Here is a 21,709-nt window from a genome sequence, read left to right as displayed (position 1 = left end):
TTGTAAGAAAAGGAAAGAAGACACTTATTACAGTTTATTGAATGCCTACTTTGTGGCAAGTCCTAAAATGAGTACCTTATATGTTATGAATTAGGTATTATAATCTCCATTGATATGTGAAGAAACCAAAACTCAGAGAGGTTATATAACTTTCCCAAATGCCACAGCAAATGCAGAGTCAGAATCTAAACCCAGATCTGACTCCAGAGCCCAGGAGCTATTTGGCTATTCTCACAATGTCCCCTCCTCTGAGAACACAAAGTCCTCCAAGGCTATTAAATTAATATAGGGATGCCACCCAGTATAAGACCCACTCATTAAAATATTCATTGTGGTATATTTAGAATGTGCTTTCAGATTACAGAACTATAGTCACATCCTTATAATTTATTCAAATAATGTACCAATTCACAGCCTTTCCTCATATAAAGAGAACTTTAGAAAAATTTTTTTTCTTTAAAAAGACAACCTCTGAAATGTATTGAAGATTGTTTTAAGTCAGTATATTAGGTACTACTTGTAAATAGATTTACTTCCATTATCATTTTTGTGGATTTAATATTTTAAAAACATCAATTCCATTAAAAAAGAAAGCCAGTATGAATTACAATAAATGCTAAATTAAAAATGCATTTAATAACATAAATCTTCCAAAGAAGATATACAGATGGCCAATAGACACAAGAAAAGATGTTCAATGTCACTAATCATCAGGGAAATGCAAATCAAAACTGCAATGAGGTATCACCACACACCTATCAGAATGGCTAAAATAAAAAACACAAGAAACAAGTGTTGGTGAGGATGTGGAGAAAAAGTACCCCTCATTCACTGTTGGTAGAAATGCAAGCTGGTGCAGACACTGTGAAAAACAATATAGATATTCCTTAAAAAATTAAAAATAGGGGAACTTAGGTGGCTTAGTCAGTTGACCGCCCAACTTTTGATTTCAGCTGAGGTTGTGATCTCATGATTGTGGGATCAAGCCCTGCATCAGGCTCCACACTGAGCATACAACCTGCTTAATATTCCCTCTCTCTCCCTCTGCCCCTCTCTCCCACTGTCTCTAATAATAATAATAATAATAATAATAACAACAATAATAATAATAACAACAACAACAACAACAGAATTACTCCATGACCCATTAATTCCACTAGTGGGTATATACCCAAAGAAAACGAAAACACTAAGTCAAAAAGATATACGCATCCTTATGTTTACTGCAGCATTATTAACAACAGCCAAGATATGGAATTAACCCAAGTATCTATGATAAATGAATGGATAAAGAACATGTAGTGTATATATATACACAATGGAATATTATTCGGTCATAGAATGAAATACTGCCACTCGCAACAATATGGATGGATCTAGAGGGTAAAATGCTAAGTGAGATAAGTCAGAGAAAGACATACCATATGATTTCACTCATAAATGGAATTTAAGAAACAAAACAAATGGAGAAAGAAAGAGACAAAAAAAACCAGTCTCTCAAATAAAGAGAATTGGTGATTACCAAAGGGGAGGCTGGTAGGGGGATGGGTGAAACAGGTAAAGGGGATTAAGAGTAGACTTACTGTGATGAACATTGATTAATGTAATAGAATTATTGACTCATCATATTGTATGCCTGAAACTGATGTAACACCATGTTAATTACATTTGGATTTTAAGAATTAAAATAAAAACAAGAAATCTTTATCACTTTTATACTGGATTTGTGATAATTCACTCTGAAATACTTCATTATTAGTAATGAGATATGAGAACAATTAATGTGAATCAATACCTAAAGGCTAGTAATATACAAAATGTATTCTTATCTGTAGCCATACCTTAGACTTGTTTTCATTTGGCAAAATTAGTGGTGCTTGATATTTGTGATTGGTTAATAGTGGTAAATAGTGAATTGTCCAACTACAGAGAACACACAGCCTGTACATGTACAATTCAACAGTCTCTGAAAGGGGCTGTCTGTTCCTTTGAGTATCCCTGCTATCTCAGTCGACCACACGGTCCACCAAAACCAGCATAGATTCTCTGCATATCCTTACCAGTGAGCCTTTCATACCAATTGTTGCTTACTGGATTTTTAAGCAACAGACATGTGGTAAACCATGCCTACCTGCTAAAAATGTCTGTATGCTTTCACTGTGAGGTCTCACCAATTTCTAGGATGCCAGGGTGCTAGGAGAGGTGCCTGACTCTTCAGCTCAAACTATGGAAATTACCACAGTCAGTCACCAGCACAGACCAATTTAAATGCTACAACGTCTAAGTCTTAATTCCATCCAATTATCTTTAATATACTACCAAGAAGAGTTTCTAATGGCTCACTTTCATGAATAAGGGAGCATTTAAGATTAACACAGGAGTTGCTTATATTCAAATAAAATTGTTAAAATTGATCCTATTTATACACTGATTTGCTTGGCAAACTCTCCCTCCAGCCCCACAAAGGTGGGCTTCAGCCCAGTTGAGCGATTTACCCACCAAATGCCTCTATTTACTGAGCAACCACAATGTGCAAATCGCCGTCCTGAAACAGTCTGAGATTCCTAATGATGATTTATTTTGTTAGGCCACTGAAGTCTTCAAAACTGCTTAGTCCCTCTTCTGTTTTTGTTTCTGTCTACAAAATCAATTACATTCAGAGATGAAGTCACCACCCAGCATTTCGGGGTAATAAAAAGTATAAAAGTAGTCAGTCTCTCAGTACTGAAGATTATTAACTAGCTTTAAATACCAGAGAAAAACCAAAGCTCCAGGGAAAAGCAAAAACGTCTAAGGTCAGCAGCTACTGTGGATTTACATTTCACAGCTTCGAAAAGAAGTTTTGAAGTTCAGGAGGTCAGAGAGTTGCATTTTAGCTCTGCCAATCAGTATGAGATACTACCAGCCCTTTCATCACACTTCACAAATCTGGAAAATCTTTCACCACCAGCAGACCCAGGAGACATCATCAGATAAAATATCAGCACATCAGACGGTTTATAATCTCAAGATGTTGGATAGTGTTCCAAATGTACTTTTTTTTTTTTTTCCTTTCTTCTTTCAACCAACAAGAATACTCACAGTAGACAGCCTCTGGGCATACACTTCAGCATCAAAATGTGAGACATTTTATCCCTCAGTGTCCACAGATGTGCCCCTGACTCTGAAGCCTTAAGTTACTACAGCCTTGAAAATCCTAAACTGGGACATGGGTGATGAATGAAATTCCAGGGAAATGCTTTCTTCATCCATCTGGCAGCTGATGACACATTTAGTACTCTTTATTGCCTATCTGTCCCAAAGAAAATGCTGTGATTTAAGCACAGAAAATATTCCCACAGGGAAAGTTATCAGCTAGATCGAAGGGACTGTGAGGAGCTTGGGCAGAGGAAACAGGAGATCATGGGCTGAGGACAAGAGGAAGATGAGGATTAAGAAGAAAACATCAGTGGTGGTGGGATTCTAGAATTTGAAGGGGAGATAAAAGAATGGGCAGGGAGTGATCAGTAGGAACAAAAGACTGGGAGAAGAGAAAAGCAGCAACATTGATACTGAGAGAGACTTTTGTGGCCCTCAAAAAGGAGAATGGACAGAACCTATTGAGGGAACAGGGGAAGCCTAAGAAAGAAATTTTGGGTGGCTGATAAAGAGATGAAAGCAGAGAGAATAGGTGTGGCCTCCAAAATGGTTCCCCTGAGCCTCACCTCCTGATTTTCATGCCCTAATACAGACCCTTCCCATGCAGAACTGAGCTGACACGTGACTACTAAGCTCTTATGGAAATGATGGCGTCTGACTTCCAAGACTAGGTTAAAGACAGGAGGGCTTCTGCATGGCATTCTCTTTTAGATCATATGCTTTGAAGAAACCCAGCTGCCATGTTCTGAGGATACTCAAGCCAACTTATGGAGAGGTCCACATGGCAAGGAACTGAGGCATCCTGCCAACAGCCAGCACCAACCTGCCACCACATGAGTGAGTCACCTTGGAAGGAGGTCCTCCATTCCCAGCAGGGTCTTCAGGTAACTAGCTCTGGTGCACACCTTGACTACAAGCTCATCAAAGATCTTAAGCCAGAGCCACCTAGTTAAACTGTTCCTGGATTCCTGACCCACAAGAACTATGCAAGATGATAATTTATTTTAATTTTTTTAATGTTTATTTATTTTTGAGAGAGAGAAAGAGAGACACAGAATGTGAGTGGGGGGAAGGACAGAGAGAGAGGGAGACACAGAATCCGAAGCAAGCTCTAGGCTCTGAGCTGTCAGCACAGAGCCCAACATGGGGCTCGAACCCACAAACTGCGAGATCATGACCTGAGCCGAAGTTGACACTTACTTAACCAGTTGTGCCATCCAGGCACCCAGAGACAATAATTTTTTATGGCTATTTTAAGCTGCTAAATTTTGAGATAGCTTGTTACTAAGTTGCCTCACAGAGTACTAATGGAGTCAGACTATATAAAGAGGACAGGAAAACAGAGATGAAGGATAGAGTCAGGAAGGCAATTCATAAGAGAGAAAAGCAGAGGAGGTAATACAATCTGAAGTCTGACTTCTCACTTCTTCTTCCCTTCTTACATATTACTGCTTGTTAAATTTTTTCTTTGTAGGTAAAACTTCCTTCATATGAACGCTGAACCTGGAAATCCCAAGGCTTACAATAAGAAAGAACAGCAAAGCTATTCTAAGCATTTTCCCTATATTTAATTAATGCCAACCCTGTGTTCTAGGTCCTATTAGTCCTTTTCTCACAGATAAGAGTGATATGACTTACTGGAGATCATACAGCTAGTGAGTGGCCAAGCCAAGATCAAACCCAGAAACTCTAGTTTCAGAGCTCATGCTTTAACCTCTATACTATCTTATGTCCTTCTCCAAATGGAGGCATCTAAGCACAAATGAGCTCTGGGCTTCATTCTTTGATACTGTCCTTCTATGTAACTACATACTATGGGTTGCCGCATCTGCCTTAATCCTCTGGCCTGAGTGGGCAAGAGATTTGTCTTGGTTCCCTTTAGCTTAACTGGTTCAAACTGAAACACTCACAGAAAATTTTAATTATTAAGGAGGACTAAAGAAGAACAAAAGCCTAGTACAACCTGGCATGAATTGGCCTTACTAAAAAGGCCTTTGGGCTTCCCCAAGTGTCTGACTGTAGTAGGTAGCCTGGGGTCAAGATAAAGCCTGATGTGTCATGAAGGCAGCTTGGTTCTGGCCTGCAGAACTACCTCCTTCCCAGGTGACCACCACCACCAGTGGTCTTGTCCTAGGAAAGCCAGTTTCCCTAAATCTATACAAAAGGAAAACCAAGTTCTATTACCTACAAACTAGGTTTTGGGGAAATGGTCTAATAGAGACCTCCTAAGTAGCCCTAGCAACTCATTTTATGACTTTTTGGTCTAACCACGTTGTTTCTAGTCATCTGTTTAATACACTGGCCTTGCTTTCTCACTGCGTCTTTTTTTAAAAAAAAATTTTTTTTTTAACATTTTTTATTTTATTTTTGAGACAGGGAGAGACAGAGCATGAATAGGGGAGGGGCAGAGAGAGAGGGAGACACAGAATCTGAAACAGGCTCCAGGCTCTGAGCTGTCAGCACAGAGCCCGACACGGGGCTCAAACTCAAGGACTGCGAGATCATGACCTGAGCCGAAGTCGGACGCTTAACCGACTGAGCCACCCAGGCGCCCCTCTCACTGAGTCTTTAGAGGCTAGTAATGGTGATAAGCATGGGCTCTGTTTTCAAACCGCATTTACACTACTATCCTCGCAATGTGGCTTCCATGACAGGACCACCATGTAACATTATCTCATATCCAGGTACCCATGTGTTTGCTGGGCCTGGACTACACTATCTTGTTCCAGCCTATGTCAATCTTGACAATACTCAGCTCGATTTCTGGCTTAAAGAAAACCAATAACCCTAACCTCTTGTGAACTTTGTCATTTTACTACAGCTTCATGGGGTCAGGTAGAAGTGCTAGGTACTTCTCTATCTTTCTACCTCCCTTCATCTACCTCTCCCCCACCCCAGGACTGCCTCTCCCTTTTCCCCAACCACCCCCACCCCCATTCCTTTTCTGATATCTCAACCCATTTTTATTCAGAGCATTTATGCATATCTAAACCCAGATACTCAGTAAGAAAGTCATCCCCAGCACTAACCCCTCCTAAAAGACCTGTGCATAGCTTTTCCATAATAATCATACCAACTTCCTCCTGAGATGCCTGGGCTGCAGTCATTCAGGAGGATCCTCCAGTAATGGAGGGAAAGTCAGAGGTTAGAGACAGAGACCCTGAAAGGATTAGAGATCCCAAGGGGCCATTGAGACCCTGAGCATGTTACTTCACATCTCTGAATCTCAGTTTCCCCATCTATAAAATGAAGATGAAACTACAGATCTGAGATTATTTTGTTTTCACATTGTAAGTTTCAGGGAACTAGCAATACCAAAAAAGGATAATCGAAGTACAACTAGTTCTCAGTTACCCTAACATCTTTCAGTTTTAGGTTTAAAAGGACCTCAATTGCTTGGTTGCCACCCTATTTCTTACACTTCCATCCTGAAAAAAAAAAAAAAATTCACAATTTGGAGAAAGCTTTGCTTCCTCTCTTGGCTTTGGTCCAGCCCTTCAAAGAGCATGATCTTTTATAAATGCACATGAATGGAGCAGAAATGTCTTCCTCAAAGAGTACTACAAGGAAACTGAATAGTTTTTTGTGGAGAGGTGGGTTGCTTCTGTATTTCTCTCCTCTTTTTCAATGAGCAAACAAAAAACAGCCAGGGACACTCTGTGGTCGGAGATTAAACATCACAATATGACTCTATTTTCATTTCCGGTTCATCCAAAGTCCCCACCAAAACACTAAAATGATTCTCAGAAACTGCATAAAGATGGGGAGGTTCTAAGAGAATATCAAATTCTGCTTATCTAGACTTGACTCTGCTTAATTCCCAACTTAGCAAAACCCAGATTAAAAAAAAAAAAATTCTGGCAAAAGCTTCGTCCTGGCAGATAGAGAGATAGGAGTGACAGCTCCTGCACATGCTGTCCTGGTGTGGTTTGCTTGTTTTTGTCGATTCTGATTCTCTGGAAAAAGATTATCTATCCCCAAAGCCATTAAAGCCTCTAACCAGGATAAATAGTTCCTGCCTATGAAAAACAGTCCTCCATTGTCAGACAATCCCTCTTAATTGATCTTAATAAGCCTTTGTAAATGAAGAGGAAGAAAAAAGCAGAGCACTAACACATGGTAATTATCTGTAATTCTCCATTTGTAATGTCACTGAATAGAGAAAATGCAAACGTGGACAGATGCTGACTAGCGCTTACAGACATTAAAATCAGTGTATTTCGTACAGTAAGTAACATGACTAAGCTGCAGTATTTCAAAGGCAGGTCTTCATGCCTATGACAATATCCAGTACCATAGATCGCTGGGGACAGTCATGACGGAAGGTTTCCACAAGGAATGACCCAGGCGGCAGTTTGGCATTGTGGCCTAAAAGCTGGTCAGTGTGGCAGACACTCCTTTAGCTGCTAACATTTAATGTAAAATTTGGTAATTCTGTATCAGCTTTAAAGTCAGAAGAGAAAGACTCCCCAGCTTCCTAGGTGGGTTTCTTGCCAACTTAAAAGAACTATAATCCTAGCATTTTAGAGGGCATTTAAAATGAAATGTCCTTATTTAACAGATAGAAAGAAAACACAGGGGAGGTCTCAAAGCTGTGAGTGAAGCCCACAGGCCTCAAGTGTAGTGCGAAACAAAGTTGGTTTGGGAGGGATGGGGGTGGGATCATGAAAATGTTACAGAAAAGCCAGATCTGAACAGTGGAAGGAAGGCCAGGACAGAGTCCAAAGTCCTTGACCTGAAGGCAAGGATGGTGATAAACAGGTCACACATCAAAAGCCTGGGACACAACATCCTGACCTCGTGACTTCCAAGACCTTGGGGCTGACCGTTCAAGAGCCACAGGTACCAAGCATGGGCTCTCTTCTTCTGCTTCTGCTCCAGGGTAACCTCTAGACTCATTAAATGGATCTGCATTGCAGGTACTGCCCCCCTCCACAAGAAAGACTGCTATGACCATCCAGATACAAACCTTATAGGGTCAAAAACTCCCCCTCTCAACTTGTAGGAGGAATCCCCAAATGACTGGAAGCAGCCTCCACTAGAGATCACCCCACTGTACACGCCAGCTCTTCCCTGCCCAGAAAGACCCAATAATATCCAATCCCTAAGCAACCTAGGGGCTGGTTCCACCTCACAGAACATGCCTGCACTCTCCCACTTGAGTGTGCCTCCACCTTAATAAACTGCTTTGTGCCTGCTGCTTTCCTTCTGGCTGTGTTCACTGGAGTGCAGGTCCCCAGGTAAATCTCATGGGCAATCCAAGGACGGGGACCTCCTTTCACACAAGGCAGAGGCTCCCAGCAATAACAGAAAGACCACTACTCTTTATCTTACAGATAATCTCCTTTTCCATCTTGGCAGTAACCAATATTTCTCTTATTTTCTTTACCTCTTTAGGTACCAATAAGTAATCCTGAGCAGGGAGCTCTGTGCTAGGTGCTGGGGTTGCTATACCATTTCTGATACATTCAGAGAGATGAGAGCAACTTTAATGTCTCAGCAGAAAAACAACTATGTTTTTAAAATTCCACAAACCTCCACTTCAGAAGTACGAGTGATCTTGTGTGACTTTGTGTGCAAGTGCGTAGGGTGGGTGTGTACTCTGAGCATAAGTGGCACCAATGAAAAGGAACAACCTTAGGCTCACAGCTGAAGATGAGCCAAAAAGAAAGACGGGAGCAAAGGTTACCAACAGATAACAGAAAAAGGGAAATGAATGAAACTCCAGGGAAGCAGAGAATCAGGTACCTGCCAGAGGCTCTGCCCAGAGCCATGGTCTGGGGGAGGACATGACAGCCTTCACATGACTCACTGGAAGCTTGTGTGGGCTCTGCCCTAAGGCTAACAGTTACCAGCACTAGGAGCCACCTGCTTTTATTTTAACACATGACAAAATATGTGGAATTAGAAAAAAGGTGAAAGAACTTTGATTATTTTTACTTTAATTCTCTTGAAAGTTACTCAAATTAAAAACAGTGCACCTCCTATCTATTTGGGGGACAATAAATGGGGGGGGGAGTTGAAAATACTTAGCTGATTAGTGATTTTTAATTTATACCACTTTCTCAATTATTAAGAATTTCACTGAAATCATATTATAAGCTGACCTCAGCCAGTTTAGCACCTCAGAAAATGCCTGGTTCTTCTGATAAAGAGAAGGAGCTTCCACCACTTGGAGGCAGGTGACAGCTATGTACTCGCTGATCCCAAACTTACTGCTAGCCTTGGTCCAATTTCTGCCAACGCACATAGGCAAGCAGGCACAAAAACAGACAAGCTGTCCTTTTCCAGAAGGAATTTCTCTTTTTGATCTCTGTGACTTACACAAGAATCATGCAGGGTCACTTTGGGTGTTCACACATTCTCAGGGAAGGACAGACAAACCTTAGTTAGCATCAGGTGGAGAATGAGCCCTTTGAGAAGTAGGGGGCCCATGATCCTCACTGCCCTGAAGGCTCAGCAGGTTCTCACCCAGGGGTGGTGGGTGCTTACAATTCATTTTACTAATGAGAAAGATGTTTTCAACATCCTTAAAAGTAAAGAAAACCACTCAGACAATATTTGAAGTGTTTAGGCAAAACCATCTTTGGAGAATGTATTCCTAATGAAGATCTTCCCAATGTCACCAAAGCACCAAGAGAATTAAGTTCACATACGCATACATACAAGGCACTAGGTATACTTCAGTATTCTTAGAGTGCATTACCATGCAGATAATTTGATTGTTTCTACAAAAGGAAACTTTCAATCTTCAACCCAAGTTATTTACTGCTATTTTACCAGGCAAATTTTCTCTTATAAATTTAAATGATTGAAAACCACTAAGGGAAATCAATGTTGTTGAAATTTTGCAAATACGGTTTCATTTATCATTCTTCTCCCTCTCTATTAGACAAAATGTCTATTAACCCAACTGCTGATCATGTTAAGTTACCATTTATATTTTTAGGACCTCACAGTCAAAACCCAAGATTTGTTTCTAACTTCTCATCAAAATGAACGTATCTTTTTATGTTACTACATATGTATATAAGTACCATGCTAGTATTTCGTTCTATTTTAGACTTTTGCAAAGTCAAATTAGGTTAGCTAGCAATATTAAATTCATGATTCAAAATGAGATTGTTAGAAGAATTACAGTGTTCTCCAAGGCTTACCCATTGCAAACCATGTTGATAATAATGGGAAAACTACCATTTATTATACTTTACCACAATATATTCAACCCTAACCACAACCTTATTAGTCCCTTTCTAGTGATGGAAATACTTGAGCTCAGAAGAGTTAAGTGAGATGACCCAGATTACAAGATGAAAAACAAAGGATTCAAAACCTGATCTTCTGGGCTCCAAATCCTAAACTCTTTCCTTTTTGATTTGTTATTACACCCGAGCCCTTGAACACATTAAACTACCAAACTATGCATCTCAAAACAACAAAACCACACAAACATGCCATATATCCTATTTCATACCTTTAATCCTCTGAAACTTCCTGGGCTAGTTGGGGAAGAGCTGGAGGATTTCGTTGATTTAGGAGTAGACAGCTGGCTGCTGGGAGTTCCGTTAACTGACCATAAGACAACAGAGGAGACAGAGGTCATTAAAACCCAAAACAACCCAACTGTGTGCAAAAACACTAAGCACATGCACAACATAGCTCCAGTGAAGCTTTGATTCATTTAAAGCTCCAAGCAGATGGCAAATCAGCAAAAAGCAAAAGTGATGTGTCTTATTGCATTACAAAGTATCAGACAAATAAGGAGTGAAACTAAAATTGTTTTCAGTAATAGTTCTCCAAAAGTGACATAAACAAATATATAAAACATTATGGAATTAGAGATGTGAATGAGAACTTGTCCATACACCCTACCCACTAGCAAGGGTAGAGAAATGAAATGGACGGTGTATTTGTAATGCTTTACTATGAAGGTTGCTCTCTAACTTCCAATATCCACTCTCTTGGTATATACCAACCTGAATAACCAAGAAGTTCTTACAGCTCTCCAAACCAATTCCATCATAATAATCCAAACACAGTTTCTAAGTATATTATTAATAGAAAGGGAAAGTTACTGGTCATTTTTAACATCTGCTTATTTGTTTGAAGGCCATAAAAGGCACTCTTCAACTTTATTTTTTCTAAACTAGTCATTTCTAAATTCCTTCTATTTTCTTGTCTTCACAGTTTAATTTCTCCCATTATTTAGTAAATCTTGATGATTTTTTATAGAACCCCCTCCAAACTTCCATACACTTCTTATTGTTGAAATTGCTGAAAGCTCAATTTAGAGCACACCTAGGAAAAGTATGACCACTGCTATTTTCTTTTCTTTTTAAAATGTTTATTTATTTATTTTTGAGAGTGAGAGAGCATGAGCAGGGGAGGGGCAGAGGGAGAGAGAGAGAATTTAGACAGGCTCCACTCTGCCCAGAGCCTGACACAGGGTTCGATTCCACCACCCTGGGATCATGACCTGAGCCAAAATCAAGAGTCGGATTCTTAACCTACTGAGTCACCCAGGCGCCCCTAACCACTGCTGTTTAGAGGGGAAGATAAATTTACGGATTTTATACTACAGAATGCTGGTCAAACATTTCAGCATGGCTCATGCTTATTCCTAATTGTATCAACTGGATCCATTTCTGCTGTAATTTCACAAAGTTGGTAGTAAATGTCTAGGACTGGTGTAATTATTTTTCTAAGAAATGTGTGTAACTTCTTTTATCATTAACCTCCAAAGCTTTGCCTAAAGATAAAAACTACCATTTATCTCTATGGAAAGAAAAACAAAGTCCATCTTTTTCTTTTCTTCTTCTTCATTTTTTAAATATGAGGAAGCAAACAACTATTTTAAATGAAGCTAATGAGTATAAAAAGCAAAATGTAGAGACAAAAGTCCTAAATAGGTGACTCAAAAAAGTGAGCACCCATCCTCGAGTAGGGGCAAAAGTCCTGGATCAACAAGTGTTTGTAATGGGATGTGTTATCTGTAAACCAGGACATCTAGGCCTATGAAGTCATGCTTGTTTGCTGCATTGCTCGTTTTTATTTTTACAAATTTTTTTTTTTTAACATTTATTCATTTTTGAGAGTGAGAGAGACAGAGCATGAGTGGGGGAGGGGCAGCGAGAGAGGCAGACATAGAATCCGAAGCAGGCTCCAGGCTCCGAGCTGTCAGCACAGGGCTCGATGTGGGGCTTGAACTCACGGACTGTGAGATCATGACCTGAGCTGAGGTTGGATGCTTAACCAACTGAGCCACCCAGGAGCCCCTGCATTGCTCATTTTTAAAAATTGGGTATGGATGAAAAAATTTTCTAGTCACTTTTAACTGACCAAACTTTAATTTTTCTAATTCAAAACCCCTCATGCATAAATAACTATCAGTTATCTATAATTTCTTAATACATGTGCACCTTTAGAGTGCAAGTACAACACGAGGAACTGTGCAGTTAGAAACTTTTAAGAATATTCAGCAGTCCTAGTTATTTCTCAAGTTAAATTTCAATGTTGTTTGTTTTAAAAATTGTCTTTAAATAAAGGGAATAGGTGGCAGGAATTCACATAAAGTAGAGATTATTATGGGCAATGAATGAGTCAACTTGCTGTGAGCTGAGACTGAATTTTATTCCTTTTTTTCTTCATTCCATACAGCAACCTGTCAGGTCACCAATCCCTACTCAATGAGTGCTATTAGCTTCACAGATATTCAGACACCACACTGGTAACAAAGGCTACCTTGGAACGGTGACAGAAAAGGGACTAAAAGAGAAAAATCAATTCCTGCAAATGTAATCTTGACAGCAAACAATCTCCCTAAAAACACACCACCTCCTGCCTAGACATAGTTTCTTAATAAAACTCACTGCCAGGATTTTACTGGTGTTAGTAACTACATGTCTATATCTGTGCTCCCCCCGACTTCCCAGCCAAATAATCTCATTCTAAAGACATACTAAGTCATATGTGGGTCTCTAAGTTTCCCAGAGCATTTGAAAGGTCCTAAAAAGTGTTCCCTAATGAGAAGTCCTTAACTTCATTTATTTGCACATTTCTCCAGAGTCTTAGGGACGGTAAGTGGGACCCAAGACAGTCCCATGTTGTAGCCACGCCCCTCACACTGCTGCCACCAACTGGTAGGCAGGCAGCAAGCCGACAGCACCTTGGTCCTCTTCCTACTCCTTCACTACCCCAGACTCTCTTTCCCAACATAAGGCTATTTATCATGTGCCCTTCCCCTCAACTGTAAGGTAAGAAACAAACTTGAAGCTTTTTTGTTTGTTTTGAATACTTTCTATCTTGGTAGACTCTGAAAGATTTACAAGCAAGAAAACTAAAGTGAGAATTTTTAGGACTCAAATTATGGTAATATTTACTGAATTATGTTATCTGGATGAATTTCTCTGTTTATTACACACTATTTAACTATTCTGATAGAGTTTTCTTGAAGAATCCAGTCAACCAGAAGACTTCACTTCTGTCCCAACACAGAAAAACTACAATATTAGGTCTATAAAGTTACTCTAGCTCTGTTTGACACTCCAATTAGTCCCATGGAATTTTCTAAATGTTAACAAGTATAACACAGCTAAAGAGGTCTATAAACGTGAGTTGTACTTATGGGTACTTGGCTTTTAATAACATAAAGCTGTCAGGTTTCTGTAACTGCAGTATGTGCTAAACATAGTTTTGTTTTTTTTTTTAGGATTTATTTTTGAGAGAGAGAGAGAGCGAGCGAGCGAGCACGAGCAGGGGAGGGACAGAGAGAGAGGGAGAGACAGAATCGGAAACAGGCTCCAGGCTCTGAGCTGTCAGCACAGAGCCTGACGCAGGGCTTGAACCCACAAGTTTTGAGATCATGACCTGAGCCAAAGTTGAACACTTAAATGACTGAGCCACCCAGGTGCCCTGTGCTGAACATACTTTTAAGTTTAAGCTCTCATAAAGAAGCTGTTTGCCCTCTAAAACCTAATTTAAACATCTTACAATTTTTACTTATGAGTTTAAGATCTACTCTACTATCCCAAATGCACATATGGACTTAAACATTGAGGGTACTGCCATGTTAAGATTTTTTGAGTCAACTTGTAAGCATTCCAAATCCAAGTTAAAAAGATTTGAATAAATCTTTCTTTATACAAATATGACTATGAAACATGTTTTTAGTTTAGTATGTACTGGATTCATTATAATACCTGATTCCTGAATCACTCTCCTCACTTCTATTTATTTTATTGTTATGATAAACCTCTGTAAACCTATGGCTAAAACAAAAGTTAAGAACCTGACAAAAATCTACATTTGACTCTATGGTAAGCTCAGGTAATTGTATTTATGCAAATTTCATGTTATATTAGCTTTCTTTGTGTCTGAGATACTTTACAGAAAGCATAATATGATTTGAAATAAGGTCCACGGTAGAGAAATGCTTTCAGTTAAAAATATTGATATTGTCAATACTTTTAGAAGAGCCTTGGGCCTATTAGCTGTAGGGTGGGGAGGAAGGTAAGACTAGAAGGGGAAGGAGAACAGAAGAATTTAATTGCTTCTATGGCCATTTTCATATTACTTTTTCAATAACAGAGTATTTTCCAAAATTAACTAGAAGATAGGCCCTTGGAGGTGGTATGCTTCTTCATCGTTTTGTCCTACAAGTACATACAGAGGCATCTGGCAATCTGACAACGACCAGTTTTCTAATAAACACAGGAGGCTGAGGCACCCTAAGCACCGTGAAGCATTCCACAGTGCACACATGTACACTGGTATGAGCCAGATACGTTCATGGAAATGGAGCAAAAGGAAACAGAAATGTGGCAAAAAAACAAAAACGAAAAAAACCCAGCAGAGCAACAAAGCCATACTAATCATGGCTCACCTGGGGATCTGGCTGCAGAGTAGGCACTGGAGTGATGGCCACCCCTCTTAACTGTACACATTCAGTGAATACAAGGAGGAGGAGACAGTAAGGAGAGCAGTTATTCAGCAGGTCTGAACACATATACAAAAAAAGGGTAAAACAACCTGACCTAAGTCAAGTGGGATGGGTGCTGAAGGGGAACCAGTGAAAAGCATAATGTCCAAAAAACTCAGTCTTTTATAAAGAGCCTTATGCTAGAGGTAGTTTTTATTGATACTACTTTCATAATGTTCTAGATTTCCCATACGTAAAATCAGGGTTTTTCACAATCCCTTCTTTAATAGTAAATGATATTACAAAATTATTTATAATTACTATAGACAAATCTTATAGAATATATCAAGATATTGATAGATGTTTTTAGCTTTTAAAAAAGTGCACCAAAGCATTCAAAATTAGGACAAATCTACAGGTTTAGAACCTGAAAGAAAATTAATTACAGGTAAATCCGACTCTTAAATAAGTACTAACTCCAATAATAATCTTTGCTACTATTTAATTGCTTAAAGAAGGAAACACCTGTGAAACTCTTCAAGTAAATCCATTTCTGTGTTAGATGTGTCTATGTATGTTTTAAACCAGTAAGAGAAGAAAATATTCACAATCAGATAGCACAAAGTTAAAAATATAGTATGCAGTGGGCACAATGTGAAGAAGCACTTCTAAGTAAATACTAGAAGATTCTAGATAATGACTGTTCTTAAGAAAATATGTCAGGACAAAACAAACAAGTGTCTTGGCACATTTATGACAACTCTGAGAAACAGACTTAAACGCTTGATTCTAAAAGTCATGTCACCTATATGTTGTTTTGGAACCAAGCTGCATACAAACATGGGAAAAACTAGAAGTTCATAATAATCAAAGAATACTGAAAGGAGAATGATTAACCACCTGAAGCTGGTGATTTGCTGCGTCGGGAGGGCCCAGGGCTTTTAGATCCAGAATACTTAACAGCTGAGGAGCGAGAATAAGATGACTTCAAGACACGGCATTCTAGAAAGGAAGGCAAGTGCATTAATTAAGTCTGGTTGAGATACTAACCAAGGGAAGATCACACGTGAACATAAGTCTACTGCTTAGAACCATTCCTGGATCATTTTCCTATTATTGTCAAACAACGTTAATATACAGAGCAACTGTCCCAAAAGTACACCTGAGGTTATCCTTAGTGAAGCACACATCTTGTAGACCACACCTCATCATTGCAGTGGAGTTGTTAATGAACACAGAAATCCCAATGTCCTAACTTGATCACATGGACAGAACCTAATCCAAACATGTGCAACTTCTTTTTTTCGTCAGTAGCATTGAGAGCAAAAGGCTACAATCTTATTATTCTCTCCCAACTCTGATAATCTTATTTTGAAAGGGTATGGAACTCCTTACCATCTTGCTTTCCACTTTCCCTAAGTATGGAGCATCAAAAATGAGGAAACTAGCTAATTTAAACAATAACTTTGGTTTTTCCATAAATTACCCAATAAAATAGCATTTAGAGTACCAGAACTAATTACAGCTAAAATAATCACTGCTAATTTGAATAACTAACAACATGGGTTTTGGAGTCATGCAGATTTTGAATGACTCACGGATTTGATTTTGCTAACTGGGGGACCTAGGTTAGGTTCTAAGCTTCAGGTTTTTCCCCTATGAGATTGGAATAAGAATAAAATCTGCTTCCTAAACTTGTTATAAAGATTAGATTAGATAACATATTGTCTGTAATTTATGTTAAAATACTTCAATTTATGCAGTAAGATTAAAATGTGGGTTGGGTTTAAATCTATACCTCAGGGGCAATAAATTAACATGTGAAGTACACTAATCAGGAAAATACACACCAGGGGAGGCTAGTTAGCATGTGAAAGACCCTAATCAAAACCTTACTCTGAAGGAGGCTGTGGCAACCTCAGTTTAGTTAATTAGCATTATGGATGTTAAAAAGTACTCCACTGTTGAAAGGAGTGGTGTGTGTGTGTTAGTCAGAATCACCTTAAAGGCACTGCCACTCTTTTATAAGCACAAATGCACATGTAGAGAACCAATAACTAGAACTTCAATGCTACACCCTCATTATAGGACTCTAAGCCCATCCCTGAAGCCAGCTCTTCAAAGGAGTATTTTGTTACTTGGCTAAGACAACATTAGCATTTTATTGAATCTTTAATGCAAGATGTCAGAATCCTAAAAGGATAGAGAGTTAGGACTTTGTTAAGATTAAACACAATCTTTAATTAAGATTAAAATAACTGATTTTAAAAGCAACAACTTTGCCCCCTAATAAATACAACAGTGGCAGAATTAGGTCTAATGTTATGGCCTGATGGTGGTGATATAATGACATTTACAACAACAGTTAACATAATAGTGTGCAATTGTGCATACTATATTACAGGCACTAACTGCTTTACCTATATTAACTCATTTAACCCTCACAAAATCTTAGCAAAAAGCCGATTACCCCCAGTATGCAGAAGGTTAAGTAACTGGCGAGGGAAGAAATCAGTAGCTCTCACCCACCTTTCACTATTGGAGGTCATCAGTAGCTAACAACAAAAACTATGAATGATAAAACTGGCTGCGGAAGTTTATAACATACACATAAAGCACAGAGAACAATGACTGCTACATAGATAGTATGTGCTCAGTAAGTGTTTTGTTGTTGTTACCCAAATTAACTTTATAACCTAAAATATATAATGTATTAAAGTGTCTCAGCTTTCTAATTTACTAATATTGATATGAAAGAAATATTACGAAATGGAAATTAAGCTAAAATCAAGGAAGATGTAAAATACAGAGGATAATGCAAACACACAGTTTGTCAACCTTAGTCATCCCTGAGAACAGGGGAAAGTATTAGCACACATAATACAAAAGGACATTCCTTGCACTTCTTTCCAGTGGTAGTACCAGTTTAAACCAGGGCCAGTCCAACAGAATATAAAACAGTACAGGAACCCTCAAAGAAATGTGGCAGCAGTGAAAAAATGAAACAAAAACAAAAAAGTATAGATAAATGAGGCCCAAGCACAAAGTAGATAAATTATCCCCAAGGTAACTGACACAGAGTAACAAGAAAGAATTACACAAGGAAATTTGGTACCACAAAATGTATCATCTCAAATTTTAACAAGTTTATGGATCACACTATTTATTTGGTAATACGTTTCTCTAGTTCTGGATGGTCAGAATCACTACAACTGGAAAGGGGATACCATCAGCCTAATTTTTGAAAAGCCAACTTTTCTGATTCATGAAATTCAAGAGTGTTATCTCTAACATCCCTCTCCTATGGGAAATGTTATGTCTGTATGATTTCATTTAAAGAGGAAACTGACTCTCAGCTAAAATAATTAGTATTACTGTAATAGGTTTAAATTAATTCAAGACAACAGAGTAAAGTAATTTTCCAGAATGAATACACTCGAACTCACTGGAGTTATTGCTAAAAAGTTGAAAACTGCATACTCTGGAGAAAGGGGTTTTCTTATTGTATCATTGAAAATAGCTTCATTTTTTTCCTGCAAATATGAACAATGCATGTCATTATTTTTTTTAAGTTGCAAACAGAACGAGATAAAAAAAGAACCTGAGACAATTATTATCAACAATTTAGTTATTATCCTTTTACGTATCCAATTATGCACATGGAAATTCTATCACTAACCATTTCAGATTCAATACAATCCATATATTTATGGTGGCAGAGCCAGCCCCTGTTCTGAAACTGGGTGGGAAATCCATTTCAGAGACAAAAGAATGCAGTAAAAAGAGAACTAAAATGGCTAAAAATTGAAAAGTACTTGAATTAAATTTTTTGTTTGTTTTTTACAACTAGGCAAATGCTTTCGTTAGTTCAAAAAGAATACGGCCAATGTCCCCTTTCTTCAACATGCCAGACCACCCCAAGCCTCCATTTCAGAGTTATCAAGACAGTCAAAGAATTGCCTTACCACTGTGATCCAGGACAAAGTCATCTTGGGCATAACGGAATTTTTCAGGTCCACAAGCAATAAAAACATCATCATCACCAAAAAAGTCTTGCAGACAAGTAACCTAAAAATTAAAAAAAAAAAAATCACATCCAAGAAATAAATCAGAAACATCAGAAGTAAATTAGAAACCTTAGAACTAAAATAAAAAGTCAGCAAAATTCATAGCCTCCCCTATAATACTGAGTTGGAATGAAAATCGATTTCATGTCATACTACATTTCCAAGCACTCTACTCTTCACAAAGCACTTCCACACGCTTTCCCTGACCTCAGAACAACAGAACAAGGAGTTCAGAGCTGGCATCAATATGTCTGTTTCACAAGTCAAGTGGAGGACATACACGCAAGGTGAAGTTTTCCATGTCTCCCTGAATAACCGGTGGCAAGGCTGAGGTTGACGGAGGTCTCTGTTCTCAGTTTAATTTCTTCATTTCTCCCCTTCGTCATTCTTCTAACAACTCCACTTCCCAGCTGTGTGACCCTGGGCATGACTTCTCTGTACCTCTGGTACAGCGTGCCTTAGGTTGTCTTGGGGAATAATGTATGGAAACTGCCTGGAATAGTGCTCAAGGTGTAAATGCTCATCTCCATCACCAACATGATCATTAACATCAGAGGAGGCTTCAGGGCCCTTATAAGGCCCTATACCTAAATGTATAGTCTTAATTTCATATTCTTTTTTCACTCCCTGGCTCGCAACACACACTGTCTCATTTTGAGATTCCACAGAAACTGGATCCCCCACAGGGAGGACATTCATCCGCTGATCCCAGTGTCGAGGACAACTATCCTCCTAGACTTTGGACATAGGTAGGTTCCACTTTTACCTGTTTTTCAACTGGCTACATGAGGGCCTCTTTTTTTAAAAGTACTCTTTTCCCAGTAATAATTATAAAGTTAAAAAAAAAATCATTGCTGGGGCACCTGGATGACTCAGTCAGTTAAGTGTCCAACTTCGGCTCAGGTCAAGATCTCACAGTTCATGGGGTTCTTAGAAGGATTGAGCAATTGATTTTATTACAAGGAAATATTTTATCTGGTACTAAATGTGTTGGTATTTGACTAGAATAAATGCCAAAGTAGACCATTAAGTTCCTTATTATATGGAAAAGAAGTATTTAACAAGTCTAGGGACTATAAGAGATCAAAACAGTGGTTTTATATTATTTAGATCTTCCTAATCAATCTTCTAATGATTTCACCTGTCAGTGTTAAGTTTGGCTTTCCCAAACATGGTTTCCAAGAGATGCCTGCCTCTCTTTGACTCAGTTTCCAGGCAATGAATGCACATTTGGTTAAATAGTTAACCAAATTATATAACTAGCAATTAGGCTCCAATTTGCCTCAAATACTACTCTCAAGGAATGGTCATTATGAAATGAATAAGTGACACAACTGGTTTAAACAAACATGTATTTTGACTCAGGACACGACATACCTCCTAGAGTATTAAATTTGTTTTGAGCATTTATGATGTGCCAGGCACCATTCTAGATGCTATAGAAACATTAGTAAAGAAATAACAAGAGACAAAAATATCTGTCCTTCCAAAGCAAGTGTGAAAAGAAACACAATAAAAACATGTAAGTAAATTTATGCAGTATCAAAAGGCAGTAAGTGCTATGAAGAAAGATAAAGCAAAGAAGGAGAACAGTAAATACATGGATGGGTGTTGCAAAACTAAATAGGGTGGTTGGGGAAGGCCTCGGGCAAAGGTTACATTTGAACACAATATTAAAAGAGACCAAGGGACAAGCACATGGGAAAAGTGATCTAGGCAGACAGCACAGAATGTGCAAAGACCCTGCGGAGAGATCACACTTGGCACATTCACAAGAAAAGTCCTGGCATACAGTAAAAGAGGGGGAAGAGTGGATCAGAGAAGTAAGGGGACACAGAGCAGATGACATGGGGCCCTGTCAGCCATTGGTAAGGGCTCTGCTTTACTCTGAGACATAAAACCATTGGAGGCTTCAGAGCAGAGGACCATCACATGACTTCCCTTTTAATAGGATGACACCATGCTCAGACTAGACTGTAAAAGGGCAAGCATAGACAGCATAGTTGGAGGCTATTGCTATATCAGGCAACAGATGAGAATGGTTTGTGCAAAAGTGTTGGGAGTGGAGGTAGTGAGAAGGGGCTACACTACCCCTTGGATAAGGGGATATGAAAGAAGAGAGAATATGATAGCTCAGGGTTTTTGGTTTGAGCCACTAAGAAGTTGGGATTGTCATTAACTCTAATAGGAGAGAATACAAGATAATGGACAACTTTCATGGTGGAGAGGGTGCTCATGAATTCAGATTTGGAACATTACATGTCAAATGGCTATTAAACATCTAGGTGGAGGTGGTAGGCAGAAAGTTAGACATACACAAATCTGAATTTCATGGTGGAGATAAGGGCTGGAGGTAGAAATTTGGGACTCACCAGCATATGGATGGTATTTAAAATCTTGAGATCAATTATGGCAATGAATGCATCCACCTAAGGAAAAGATCTAAAGCCTGAGCTCTGAAGCACAGTAACATTGTAAAGTCAAACAGAAGAAGCAAAACCAGCAAAGAATATTGAGAAGGAGCAGCCAGAATGGGAGGAAGAAAAACAAGAGTCAGTAGTATGCTGGGCAACAAGTCAAGAAAGTG

The 21,709-nt window shown here is 38.8% G+C and overlaps 1 protein-coding gene across 1 annotated transcript in view; it reads right to left on the bottom strand.

Moving 5' to 3' along the window:
* Positions 1–21,709, bottom strand: part of DCLK2 (doublecortin like kinase 2) — a 153,692-nt gene that overhangs the window by 40,803 nt on the left and 91,180 nt on the right. The window contains exons 3-5 of the mRNA XM_049632272.1: positions 19,021–19,123; positions 15,956–16,057; positions 10,613–10,707 (exon numbers count right to left, since the gene is read on the bottom strand). Coding sequence (XP_049488229.1) covers positions 10,613–10,707; positions 15,956–16,057; positions 19,021–19,123 — 300 coding nt within the window. The remainder of the gene's footprint in view (positions 1–10,612; positions 10,708–15,955; positions 16,058–19,020; positions 19,124–21,709) is intronic.

Source organism: Panthera uncia, chromosome B1, assembly GCF_023721935.1.
Source record: "Panthera uncia isolate 11264 chromosome B1, Puncia_PCG_1.0, whole genome shotgun sequence".
Lineage (NCBI taxonomy): Eukaryota > Metazoa > Chordata > Mammalia > Carnivora > Felidae > Panthera > Panthera uncia.
This window is presented reverse-complemented; position numbering and strand designations above follow the sequence as displayed.